The sequence below is a fragment of the Denticeps clupeoides genome, chromosome 20 (assembly GCF_900700375.1).
Source record: "Denticeps clupeoides chromosome 20, fDenClu1.1, whole genome shotgun sequence".
NCBI lineage: Eukaryota > Metazoa > Chordata > Actinopteri > Clupeiformes > Denticipitidae > Denticeps > Denticeps clupeoides.
The window spans coordinates 5,351,056-5,365,309 of NC_041726.1; the positions used below are offsets into that span (position 1 = coordinate 5,351,056).

The 14,254-nt window shown below is 43.6% G+C and overlaps 1 protein-coding gene across 3 annotated transcripts in view; it reads right to left on the reverse strand.

The window, feature by feature from the left end:
• Window positions 1–10,086, reverse strand: part of samd12 (sterile alpha motif domain containing 12) — a 56,061-nt gene extending 45,975 nt beyond the window's left edge. Inside the window, exon 1 of one of the 3 annotated variants that reach the window (XM_028964182.1) lies at window positions 9,948–10,086. In XM_028964182.1, coding sequence (XP_028820015.1) covers window positions 9,948–9,960 — 13 coding nt within the window. In that variant the 5' untranslated portion in view covers window positions 9,961–10,086. Of the gene's footprint in view, window positions 1–9,523; window positions 9,705–9,753; window positions 9,863–9,947 lie in introns of those variants that run through there. The other 2 variants (XM_028964180.1, XM_028964181.1) reach the window with 2 other exon arrangements.
• Window positions 10,087–14,254: the final 4,168 nt, after the last annotated feature.

Sequence of the window (14,254 nt, forward strand, 5' to 3'; positions counted from 1 at the left end):
AACCGAGTCACTTCAGCAGAGACCAAATGATTTTAGAAATGAAAATGGCATCTATAATTATCCACTGACTTCATGGTAATTTGCTCATTAAACTGCATCTGTCATAGATTTGTGACTGCTGAATTTCAGCAGATTATAATTACCATACATCATGGTGTCAAACTGGAGTATTATTATATATACTGCACTGGAGAGGAAAATTAAAAAGACCAAAACATATTCTTTATGTGCATTAAACAGTTTTTTGGATGTCACCACTCTGTTCAAATTTCTGGACCCTTTCTACTATTCTACTATTTAGACATGTTCAGTGTAGTTTTTGCATTGTTGGTATAACATTGTGTTGTCAAAACTATTTGTATAAAACAATGAGTATAATAAATGGCTAACTATGTGTATAATTCTATTCCATTCTGTTCTATTGTGAGTAAATATTATAGTAGTTTATTATGGAATATGCATAATATATGTTCCGGGAAAAAACACAAGAGGGCGTTAAAATGCACACATACAGTGTGGGTATGGAAACTTTTCAGACCCCCTCAAATTTTTCAGGCTTTGTTATATTGTTAATTTTTTCCTCATTAATGTACACACAGCACCCAACATTGACAGAAAAATACAAAATTGTTAACATTTTGCCGAGTTATTAACAAAGAAAAACTGATTCAGACCCTTCGCTGTGACACTCATATATTTAAGTCGGGTACTGTCCATATCTTCTGATTGTCCTTGAGATGGTTCCAGAACTTCATTTGAGTCCAGCTGTATTTGATTATACTGATTGGACTTGATTTGGAAAGCCACACCCCTCTCTATATAAGACCTTACAGCTCACAATGCAGGTCAGAGCAAATGAGAATCATGAGGTCAAAGGAACTGCCTGAAGAACTCAGAGACAGAATTGTAGCAAGGCACAGATCTGGCCATGGTCACAAAAAAAGTTCTGCTGCACTTAAGGTCCCTAAGCGGCCTCCATAACCCTTAAATGGAAGACGTTTGGGACGACCAGAACCCTTCCTAGATATGGCCATTTGGCCGAACTGAGAAGAGCTTTGGTGAGAGAAGAACCCAAAGATAACTGTGGCTGAGCTCCAGAGATGCAGTTGTGAGAAATAAGATAATCTGGTCTGATGAGACCAAGATAGAACTTTTTGGCCTTAATTCTTAAAAAACAGGCACTGGTCATCACCTGTCCAATACAGTCCCAACAGTGAAGCATGGTGGTGGCAGCATCCTGCTGTGGGGTGTTTTCCAGCTGCAGGGACGACTGGTTACAATCGAGGGAAAGATGAATGCACCCAAGTACGGGGATATTCTGGACGAAGACCTTCTCCAGAGTGCTCAGGACCTCAGACTGGGCAGGAGGTTTACCTTCCAACACAGCTAAAATAATGAACGAGTGGTTTCACAACAACTCTGTGACTGTTTTTGAATGGCCCAGCCCGAGCCCTGACTTAAACCCTTTCCTAAAATGACTCATGGCTGTATTAGATCAAAAGGGTCTGAATACTTAGGACCATGTGATATTGCAGTTTTTCTTTGTTAATTCATCTGCAAAAGTGTCAACTTAAATGAATTTAACAAAGAACAAAGACTGAAAGATTTAAAGGGGTCTGAATACTTTCAGTACTCACTATTTCTGAAACCCCCGCCAACACCTTTAAATAGAATCATTAATTAGGACAAATTACAAAGAAACAAGCTCCACTTCGGACCGGGCAGCACGGAGCTGCTTCGGCGCCAAGCTGGCGGGAGCCTGGCAACCGGGCCCCATGTTGGCGGCGGATGTCGTGGCACCGCTCGATCACCAGAGGGCGGCACGTGAGAGCGGTTCCCACTCGGCTCCGCGTCGAGGGACCACAGCGCCACTCAGGCTTCGAACCGTTTCTGAGTCATTCGCCGACATCAATCCACCCTCTTCAGACGTCACAACAACGAGTTAAACAGGCCTGGATGAACCCTAACCCAAGAGCTGAATCCCAACTTTAGAAAAAAAAAAAAAAAAAACTTTCGGAACGTTCGGAAGGACACAGAAATCCGCCTGACGCTTCCAACAGATTAAATTCAGGGCCGGCCAGCCGAGAGCTGCCGCTGGACACTTCTGGGCCTTCGCCTGCCAGGCCATTACGGGGATCCAGACCAGGAATGAAATACTAGATTCCAAAAAGAAGAAGAAGAATTGAAATACGTGGCTGCCCACTGCCACGTCAAGTCTCCAGTCTCTTACGGCGTTTAACATAAAAAGAAGATTTCCGCCCCGTAACCGGCTCTAAACTGGCTCCATGTTTCGGGTGGACGCCTAGTCATCACTAAAACACAAGTCTACTGGCCGGAATATATCTGTAAACCGGGGACGAGTGGCGATTTAAAGTGACAGCGAACAAATGTGATTACAAAAAACAAAAACAAAAAAAAAACTAATCTCTTCCCCCCGTTTTCCTCCACCGCCCGCTTCAGCCTTGCAGAAACGGCCCAGATGAATTATGCATCTTGATACGGACGTGTCCACGGTGCAGAAAGCGAGGGAGGGACGCTGGAAAGCAGGGATGGGGATGGGGCTGGATGAGATGGAGTGAGAGGGAAACGTTTGACTCACTTTTTCTTTCTGATTCGGGGGGTGAAAGAAGGAGCGATGATTAGGCGGGCGGTGCTGGCAATGGGGAGGGATGTGGAGCTGAAAGGCAGGGAGGACGCTTCTTTCTTTTTTCTCCTGCAAGCGTTGCTATAAATAGCCCAGACTGCGCCGCTGTGACATGCGCAATGAATGCAGAGGAAGAGAGAGAGACAGAGAGAGAGAGAGAGAGAGAGACGCGCATTCACAAAGCTGCACTGAGACCTGAATGAAAAATCAGACCCCCACCAGCTGCCCACAGTCAGCATTCATTGCTGGAATCATTAAAGGACCACAGTCCACTTTTTAAAAAAGTGCATTCATAAAAAAAAAAAAGTGACCGCTGGACACTTTATTAGGTATATCTACAGTAATAAATAGTTCTTTTGTTGTAAGTATTGTAAGTCCAATTTTTTAAAGCATCACTGAGAATATTCTATATATATATATGTGTGTGTGTATATATACATATATGCTTTCTTTGGTATTTTTCAGTTTATTTCATTGTAGGGTGGTCGTAGTCTAGTGGGTAACACACTCGCCTATGAACCAGAAGACCCGGGTTCGAATCCGCTTACTACCATTGTGTCCCTGAGCAAGACACTTAACCCTGAGTTGCTCCAGGGAAACTGTCCCTGTAGCTACTGATTGTAAGTCGCTCTGGATAAGGGCATCTGATAAATGCGTTACATACGTTATTTCATCGTCCTTTTCTACAGTATAGTTTTTGTGTGTTTTTTTTTTGTGCATGAAAGGACTGGAAATACAGCACAACAATGATCCAGTCAGCAGCAATGAGGGTCGTGTGTTTATAATCTGAAGTGAGGTTGCAAGTGTCTGTCGTGAGCGGAGAGCTTTCTTCTAGATTTGCCAGTTAGAAAGTGCATGGCCTAGAAACAGAGCTTGGAGAAACAGGTCAGCTGTGGAGGAGGGCTGAGCTCTGCTGTGTACAAGGGCTGCGACTAAGGACTATTTTAGTCATCGACTATAATCGAATAGTCATCAACCAGTAGGATTATAAGTCGCATAGTTATAAAATGGCTCCTGTTTAGCTGCCAGCTTTTACACTTAGCATAAGGTTATTTAAATTTAGCATAAGGTTATTAACATTTTGAGGCAAATAATAAAAATACTCACAGTGTTTAGATATAGTATAGTGTCTATAGTATAGTATAGACCTGTGTTAAAATACAACAGTACTGTATAGTACTTAATGCCTTATCTGAATGAGATTTATCGTTGACTGTCATTTGCTATAAATGCTGCAGTCACATTAAACATACATTGTACGGCGTTGAGGATATTACGAAAATGTCATTCTCCTACTGAGGTTTACTTCTGCGCTGAGTGTAATTGCCTCCTCGGACAACCCGTCCTTAGTCGCTTCCTAAATGGCTTCCTAAATGACACAAAAATTCTGTCGGTGGAACGGGCCATTAAGTGAAGTGAAAGTGAAGTGATTGTCATTGTGAAACACTGCAGCACAGCACACGGTGACACAACGAAATGTGTCCTCTGCTTTTAACCAACGCCCTTAGTGAACAGTGGGCAGCCATGACAGACAGTGTGTGGGGCCGGTGGCACCTTGACAAATTTTGATTATGGGTCAGTTTCCTTGAAAATTCACATAATGGAGACATATCTTTTTTTTTTTTAAAAATTTGATGATTCAGGCAGTTTGGGGAAAAAAAAACTTCTTTTTAAAAATAGCAATGAAGCACTTAATGTTCTAAAAAAAAAAAGTATGTCTGGATAGACGGAATGGCCTGTGGCCATCACATGACCAGCACAACCCGGACTTTTTTCAAGAGCAGATACAGAACGAGTGACGCATGCATCCCTGTATCCATTCCAGCTCATGTTCGCAGTGCAAAGGCCTGGAACTGGGTCAGGTACGGCCTCAGAAAAGCAAAGGCCTCAGGTCTGGATGTGGATCGTGCCCCCCCCACCCCTTCCCTCTGGCTGTGGTCTGGTCTGCCACCCATGGGACCCCCCCGGGACTGATTCGCACTGACACGGCATTAACGGTAAGAAACATGATCATTTGCTGTCAACTCAAGACCTCTCCACTTTCATTGAGCCAGGAGGGTTAAAATGATACAGATGCTCTGCCTCTTGCCTCTCTTCCTCGCTGTTCATCTGTTTAAAAAAAAGGAGAAACAGAAGGAGAAAAACCTGACCCACTTTAAGAAAAACAGAATCGCTTTAAAAATACTGTATGCCTGCTGCTGTTCAAGCCACCGAGGCGGAAAAGCTACACTCGCTCGTGCTCTTGCAACACAAAGCAAGTCTTTAAGGGGATAAAGATAGGCTTCAAAAAGGCACACGGATGCAGAACAAGGGGAAAGCTCTGAATATTTCAAAAGAAATATTCGTTTTTCTTCAGAACGTTCCCTCCTTTCAGGGACACACAGTTCACAGTGCACATTCACCAAAAATAGCAATTAAAGTAACAAATGCGCATCAGGAGCAGTTTATGTAAGTCGGCCAGTGTTCTAGGACTATGAAGAAGAAGGGAAAAGCTGCGAAGGGACTGCACACACAGAGGTGTCTTACGATAAACACAGAGGTGTCCTACGATAAACATGTCATCATTTTTTTGTGGTGTATTTTCTGGAACCATTTATACAGTCCAGGGAAGTCGAAGCTTCTCATAGAAGCATATAGAGATACTCCGAATCCCGGTTGAAGCTGTTGTTTTGAGCCAAATGTGTTTTTTTTTGTTTTTTTTTATTCTCCCAGGAATTTACTTTACTACCCCCACTGCAAAAAGAGACACAGTGTAAAATGAGAACAGAAACCGAATAGAATGACAAATGCTTTTTCTTTTAAGTTTGGCTTTGAGATTTTGTGTTGAAGATTGCACATTTTTGCAATCAATTAATCACGATTAATCACGATTGTCTCTTTTGATTTTAACCTTCTCTAATGCATCTATAAAAAAAAGTTCGGGAAAGATGCTCAGGTAGCTATGCACTTAAGGCATCACTAATTTAAAATCTAAATATGCTCATATAATAGATCTCTTATATTACATGGATAAATAAAACGTAACTTTAAGCAGAAATTTTTGGGTAGCTATTCGGTATTGGCACTCCTTGTCCAGTCACTCGGGCTCAACCAATTTATTGCAGCGATGTGTACGGTCCGTTGTTTGCTAAGCGAAGACGTGCCGCTACGACAGCCTCGACACCATCGCTCAGACTGCTGCCTGCGCCTCTCCTCAGCAGAATTTTAATCAGAACTAAAATTAGCCCACGCCTCCTAACCCCTCACCGTCTCCGGGAAGCGGCCTCTGTTAAAAAAAATAGACCGGGGGGACGCGTTATAAATAGAGCACGGCGACTCATCTATATTGATCCCGCGTTAGTGCATGTAATCCGGCGAGAAAGCAGCGACCTCCGACGGGAGACCAAATCCCCGCCACCTCGCGAAAAAATCCCATTAGCATTATATCTTGACTTTAAAATGTATGTAAGGGCACAAAGGACCCATGATCCACTCTGTCAGCTTACAGCTTATATATTTATACTCCTTGGGTCTTACAGGCTATTAGTTATTGTTGCGTATTCCTCTACATTATGACCTTTAATGGAGGCTTTACTGCACAGTCTTACATGAAAGTCCACTGCTGCACAATAAGAGCTCGCTGCATTGCATGTGTATGTGCTAAGACTAGCAAGTCCAACTTCAATAAATGCAACGGTATCAATTAGTCTCATGGACGTGCACCAACTGGGGGTGTTCGGGGTGGGAAAAGGACATTAAATGAAGAGAAAGGGTCGTCTGTTGAGAGCCAACAAAGGGGCCTGTCAGATCGCCTGAGCGCCGTAGCCCGCCACCCTCGATTTACCTTCATCCTTAGGACCCTGGCATGAACGCTTGCAGCTTGGCTGGGCAAAGGATTTAGGAATTAGGCTTTGGGATTTAAGGAAAGACCGTTCAAAGGGGTCAAGGGAGAAATGAGGGGTTGGTTTTTAACCAGGAAGAATAGGGTTAGACAGAAACATTAAATTTACGGCATTAATCAGAATCCCTTATCCTGAAGGCCTTACAATCAATAGTTGCAGGGACAGTCCTCCTGAAGACACTCAGGGTTAAGAGTCTTGCTCAGAGACAGAGACAATGGTAGAAAGTGGGGTTTGAACATGTGAATTTGTGGTTTATAGGCGAGTGAGTTACTACCACCCAAGAAGCATGCCACCGTGGGTTAAGTAGATAGTAAAGATGGGGATAATTTGAGGTTTGTCAAGGTAGTAGACCTCAGGCCTGCCCTGTATACTATGGAGTGTTTCCCTTAGTTGTAATTATACGGTCTCTACTCTGTTCTCTTGATTGGAATGACGATAATGGCTCTCAAAGGCCAATCGGGGTCAGGGTAGATCCATTACCTGAACCAGGAGTCACCAGCCCTGGTCCTGGAGGGCACCAGCCCTGCACTTAGTTCCACCACACCAGATTCAACTCAAGTGGGAGAGAAGAGAGGCTGAATCAGGTGTGTTGAATGTGGCTAAAGTCCAAAAACTGCTGGATGGTGGCTGGGTTGGTGACCCCTGACCTAAACCAACTTCAGGAGCTTCAAATAACATTTTTCAATTAAGGATGCAACCTTTAATAACCTTAGCCAATACTAGGAGTTTAACCTGGAGTCAAATGTATGCATGTCAAAAGCCAATACAAACTGTATGTGATCTTTGGCTAAATAAAAAAAAAAAATGTTGTTATTGTACTTGCTGGGATTCACTCTGACTGATCATCTCCACTGGGCACTTTCAGGTGAGTCAGTTATTACACCATCAGTATTAAATTATTACAATATCAGTATTATTATCTGTTCAATTACCCTTAATTATACGCTTATTATACTTAATTCTTCTCAGATAAAATAATTACGATTTTCCTCATATATGATACGTCATTGCACTTACACATTATTAACAGAATGGTCTACCACTGAACCGTAGCAAAATACATTTGAATAAAAAAAGTTTTCTTCACTATTAGTCATCATGTCTAAAGCTGCCCATTTTAAGAGCTGCTAGATAAATAAGACCATTGTGCAAGACCCTTTATAAAGTCTTTATAAATTATTAGTCGATTAATCAAAAAGTTGATCAATCGATTATTCGGCTTAAACGAGAAAGCTTTTCAATGCTGCCATTTGAAACCACACAGGGGGGGGGGGGGGGGGGGGGGGGACGACGACGACAGTCCAACTCAATAGAAAGTCCCTTGGGCACAAATCATCTACGACGTGTCGGCAGCCCTTTAACACAGAGACATCCTGCCCCGTTCTGCTGCCTTCGTTAATCGAGGGTTAATCATATCGCACGCAGCCCGAGTCACAAGTCCCCGCCTCCCGTCCCACTCAGCACTTCTGTACGTCCGGATACGAGCTCAGCACGTCATTTGAGCTTCGGCAACGCGAACGCTGACCCAAGAAATGCGTTACTGCGTCACTGTGGCCAAGAGTGCTTCAGCCTTGCAATGACCCCCTAGCTGACCCCCAAAACGCCATTAACTACAAATAAATGGGGGTGTAACGCTTGCAGGCCAAGTCATCAAACGCCACGCCCTACGTCTCCAGCGATCCATTCAAACCGCCAAAAATAATTTAGCCACCGGCTTCATGTTCAGAAATGGACACGTGCTGGTTGAGGAGGTATGGAGCGGCGCGGTGTGATCCAGTGCCGAAAAAGCGAAGCTTGGCAATGGTTGGTATATACAGGCCTTACAAACACCTATTCAGGTTTGACACGCGGTAGATTTGCACTGATCTCTGGTCCTATCGAACTATGCCGCGCGTGTCCAATGGAAGCGTGACAGTAATCGAAAGCGAAAGCACTTGAGAAGCAAATCATGCGAATCCAGACAGCAGCGGACAAACAAGTCGGACAGTTTCCCCACAACGACGAGGCGATTGCCGCGCTTGCAATTCTCCCAAAGCACATCGTTCATGTTGCAGGGCACCCGGCGGAGTGGGACGCCGAGAAAAATCCACACGCTGAAATGTAAAGAAGGCAGATCCACGCGGCCCATCTGGAGCAGGGGCGGTCGCGAGGTTCCCCCTGCTACAACAGCGGCTGCGCAACAAGTTCCCCGTAAAGGTGGAACCTGTTCTTATCTCGTGAAATGAGTTGAGAAGGTGTCAAAAGTTAGAGAACAGTAAGGAACTACGTAGAACTAAACAGAACAGAATAAAGACTAGAAACAGGGGTGGTAGTAGCCTAGTGGGTAACACACTCGCCTATGAACCAGAACCTGGGTTCAAATCCCACTTACTACCATTGTGTCCCTGAGCAAGACACTTAACCCTGAGTGTCTCCAGGGGGACTGTCCCTGTAACTACTGATTGTAAGGCGCTCTGGATAAGGGAGTCTGGTAAATGCTGTAAATGTAGAATAGAATAAAATAAGAATAGAACAGAATGGAGTAGTCTGTACAGTTTTGGACCAGAATACATCCAAACAGAACAGAACAAAGTACAAGCACAAGAATAGAATAGAAAATAAGGGAAGACAATAGAACACAGCAGAACTAAATAGAAGAGAACAGAACAAAATAGAACAGAACATGGACATGGACGTGTAAACATCTATTAAATAGAACACAGTAGAAGAGAAGAGAAAAAGTCTTGCGGGATCTAGATGACCAATAGAACAGAAATGAATAATAAAAAAAAAAGAGACGAGAAAAGAACAGAACACAGTCTTACAGGACAAAGGAACAACAGTTCAACAGAATAGAACAGAGCAGGACCGAAGTCTGCCATTCCATCAGGAAACATCAGAACAGAGTCTGACAGAGAAGAGAATGATGACCTGACATCTTAGACGGATGAATGGACGAATAATGGTCGGATTAGCAGATCACGAATAGAATGAAATTAGATGTAAGCAACACACCCACCTCTCATCGGATTCTGAATCCACAAGATGCCCCCTATAAGGTGCGGCGACTGGCCGAGCATCATGTCGCGCCTGCTGCAGAATTTCCAGCCAAGGTCCCGGTTCTACATCAGATCTGGACCCTGAGTGTGTGTGTGTGTGTGTGTGTGTGTGTGTGTGTGTGTGTGTATCTGACCGCGCTCTTATTTATAGGTCACTAAAGAAATGTGAAGCAACGTGCCCTGAACTCACCACGCACTCTCACGGTAAATCGCTCCCCTACGACCCCCTCCAACCCACGGCTCGTGGACAGCGCGGACCCGGAGCAGCTCATCACGACGCGCCGCTGTACAGCAGACGCCCGCCAGCCAATCACCGGGCGCGGCTCCCCGGTCCGGTCCGGGGAGGCTCAGCCTCGCGTCGCCGCGTCCCCCGCCAGCTCTTACCGTGCACGGCCATTCTGCTACAGGTCCGCGCGTCCGCGCATTCTGGGGACGCTGGTGCCACCCGTCAGCGTCGCCTCATGCCACCTTCTCCGCTCCCCTGCTCGTGGCTGGTCAGCGACAAAGGGCTGAGCGGCGTGCGCCTGGAGGATTGTGGGAAATGTAGTTCTTTCTCTTTTGTTCAATTACAGGGCGCTATAAAAAGAAAACGGTTTTGCATACAAATATATATGTATTCACACACACACACACACATACCCACACATGTATGCACATATATATATACATACAGTAGAGGCACACATCTTTTCATTCAATGTTTCATTCAATCTACATTGGTAGATTCTCACTGAAGGCATCAAAACTATGAATGAACACATGTGGAGTTATGTACTTAACAAAAAGTGGAGACCTGGCCTCCACAGTCACCGGACCTGAACCCAATCCAGATGGTTTAGAGTGAGCTGGACCAACAAGTGCTAAACACCTCTGGGAACTCCTTCAAGACTGTTGGAGAAGCATTTCAGGTGACGACCTCTTGAAGCTCATCGAGAGAATGCCAAGAGTGTGCAAAGCAGTAATCAGAGCAAAGAAACTAGAATATAAAACATGTTTTCACTTATTTCACCTTTTTTTGTTAAGTACATAACTCCACATGTGGTCATTCATAATTCTGATGCCTTCAGAGAGAATCTACCAACGTAAATGGTCATGAAAATATGTGTCTGTGGAGATGGTACTCAAGTCAGAATTTGATTATGCTCGGTACATTGTACTCTGTACATATGACAACAATCTACTTGAACTTGGTCACCTTTAACACAGTTTGCGACATGTTCTGCACTCTGCTGATAAAGGTCCTGTCTGACGGGATTCCTTACAGTCTGTGACGTACACAGTACAAACTTTTTCCTACTGCCTTACGGTTAAGCTTTTTTTTAAACATTTCCCACATTTGCACGGTCACCTTATATCGCACAGACTGAAATATTTAAAGCATGCATGCATTAAGAACTAAGGAATACCAACATGTTGTCAAAATGGCGGGCGTGGGAATGGGTGGAAAAGCAATGCAATGCATGTCACTTCTGAAAAATCCACTGCAAGGCCCATTTCTCACTCCCTTTTTGTCTTCTTTAGTCTACTAAGAAGTTGCAGTTTTGTATGAGTAAATGTTTAGAATTAATTTAAGAGGAATTTGAAGGCAAACCTGTGTTTTTTTTGGCAATTTGCTCTCTAATAGGTTGGGTTACAGGGGTCCCAAGGACCTGCTGTTTATAACCAGTTTCCTGTTTATTACGTCAATGCTGAAATATTAGGTGCGATATATTACTTCCATAATTTTTAGGTGAGAGGGATTGTTCTGGATGGCCCTGATGTTGTCCTTTATCCAGATCATCCAGCTCCAAACCCACCACAGACCTGGCTTTCCACACCAGTAAGTTTGTTAGCCTCCCCAGTCCTGATCCGAGCACCCCAGCACACCACAGGAAGGAACACGGGCAACCGCAAGACTGCTAGAAATGACCTCAGCCTTGTCAAGAAAGACAACCTGCTCTGTCAGTTCCTTCAGAGGGCCTCAGTGTCACCTATCCAGTCTCGGTTACTTCTCAGCCGGCCCTCTGGACCACTCCTTGTTGTCACTGGTGATGGTGGAGTCACCAGAAACCTTCTGGAGGTGGCAGTCACAACCAAAGAGATTGTAATCTCTGTAATCTACAGCAAATCGACGCCCTCAACGCATACCAAATTAAACCAAAGAGTGAGTTCTACCACGCTATCACAGGAGGCCTCAGGGTTGCATTTGCCGGCATGCCTCTGGCGGCTGAAGAGGCTGGAGAACTTGAGGAGACGCGTGGAGATACGAGGCAGGGCCTCTAGAGTAGACAGCAGTCCAGGACACCACACAGCTGTGTCCAAAGCATGCAGTGGGTGGGAGGCGTAAGCTTTTTATCATGGCTTGGTTGAACAGGAAGCAGCCTGGCGACAGAATTGTCTTTGTTCGAGGTTTGGCAATGGCAGGATCAGGGTTCAGGCGAGTGTCTGAGAACATCAGGGGTAAATATCCTAAAACAGACAGCATGAGGAGAGATCAAGCCAAAAATGCCAGCATCCAACAGAGGAGGTTAATCACTATAGAAGAGCAGGCGAGGAGCTAAGGTTGTGTTTCTATAGCGGAATGGCATCTTCGTCCTTCCGGGTGTTTCCTGTTCCTGGATTAAGCCTATAGTCCTAGACTAAAAGCATTTTGAATGAACCTCACTGATGTCCTCTGGGACATTTACATTTACAGCATTTATAAGACGCCCTTATCCAGAGCGACTTACAATCAGTAGTTACAGGGACAGTCCCCCCCTGGAGACACTCAGGGTTCAGTGTCTTGCTCAGGGACACAACGGTAGTAAGTGGGGTTTGAACATCTGGTTCTTCTGGTTCATAGGCAAGTGTGTTACCCACTAGGCTACTACCACCCTGACCTGGCTTGAACAGGAAATTGATTCATCTGGATAAATCAAAAATTAAGTCTGAAACCAGGTGCTAATGTGTTCTATGATTCATAGGAAGACGGGTCTGTTATAAACTAAAAAAAGTTGGCAATTTTAGTCTAAAATTGGTGTTAATTAGGGCATAGAAACAGAAAAGGGGGTCTGTGAGTGTGTTAGAGATGTTATTTTTGACTTTGCAAGTGTGTATTTTATGCAAAACAGGTTCCGTCTGCTGGTGGCATCTTACCTTCTGTTTGATGAGAAGCAAAAAACAACTGCAACATGGATCTAATATTATCCATCATTATATAATGTACTATATGATCTTAAAAATCTTAAACTATATATATATATGCCACAACACAAGCGTTCATGTGGGATTTGTGTTTTTACATCAGCCTACATTTTTTTTCCTTTCATGAAGAGCAACTCCCAGGAGGATTTTAACAAATCAAATCCCAGGCAGGTTTATATATTGACGCTGCCTCAGAGAAGAAGGTTTTTTGCCTCTATGTACTGATGCTGAGGCATCTGCAGAAATTAATTTGAGAAACAGCATTCGATGAGCAATGTGAGGATGAACAAATTTTCTCAAAGGAGTGATGACACTGTTGAAAACGAATGTTTGGAATGCTTGTGTTCTGCCTTTTCCCATTTCATTACCTCTCTTCAGCCCCTCCAGGACCCTGGACAGCTCAACTACATCATCTGAAGCTTTTTAGATATATGAAGGTGGAACATTTGACCTTGTGAACTTCATTACAATCACCTAGTCCCTCGATTCAGCCTTCAATGCATTCTTTTATGGAGGAAGATATCTTTCATGGATGATGGAGAAGAATTTTAAGACACTCTTGTGCCTCCCATTTACGGTGTGTGGCCTACAGACTGAACGGCCAATGTAGGGATCTTCACTCTCATGGAAGTTGACTCCATGGCTAATCGATGGCAGCAATTAAAGAGCCATTGAGACCTTTTGGGGGCAGGGGTTTCTAGGAAGTTCTAAAAAGACCCAACCCAGTGTTTAAGACCAAGCAATGTTTTCCAATTCTTCAGGTATTTCTAGACGTCCCTGTAACTACTGATTGTAAGTCGCTCTGGATAACGGCGTCTGATAAATGCTGTAAATGTAAACGTAGACGTGCAAGGTTTTAAACAAATTTGAAACGCCATTCATTCTAAGGTGTTCACTAAAGACTTGGAGTGAAACCAGGTGGTCGTCTTGGGCACGAGTGGCCACGTCTGAAGAATTCATGTTTCAAGTCTAAATTAAGGGCCAATTCTTGTGATTTGCTACTGATACTGTCAATTCTGCTGCTCATACACTGAAAAAAGTGAACACTGGCTAGACAGAAAAATATAAAGTAATCTGTCACACCTAATATTTTAGCATTGATGTAATGTAAACATACAGGTTACGGCAGGTTTGATTGGTTTGTTTACATTACGGCAACGCAAAAATATTAGGTTGGACAGATTACTTCAATTTTTTTAAGTTCAGCCAATATTCATGTTTTACAGTGTATTAGCATAGTATTCTGGATAGACCAACATAAAAGTAATCTTTCACACCTAATATGCTAGCATTGACGTAATGCAAATAAACAAAATGTAGAAAATTATAGAAAATTAAAAACATTTTTTTACCCATGAAGATACATTAGATTAGTTTAAAAGAGCAAACTTAAATTTTTTTTTTAAACAACTGGAATGAGAAAGAAAAAGAAAAAACAGATTAAACCAATGACAGCTTTGGTTTACTCTTTTCAGTGTGGACATAATTCCAAGAGTGAAAGGGTAGGCAATCACAACCTTTAATGTACC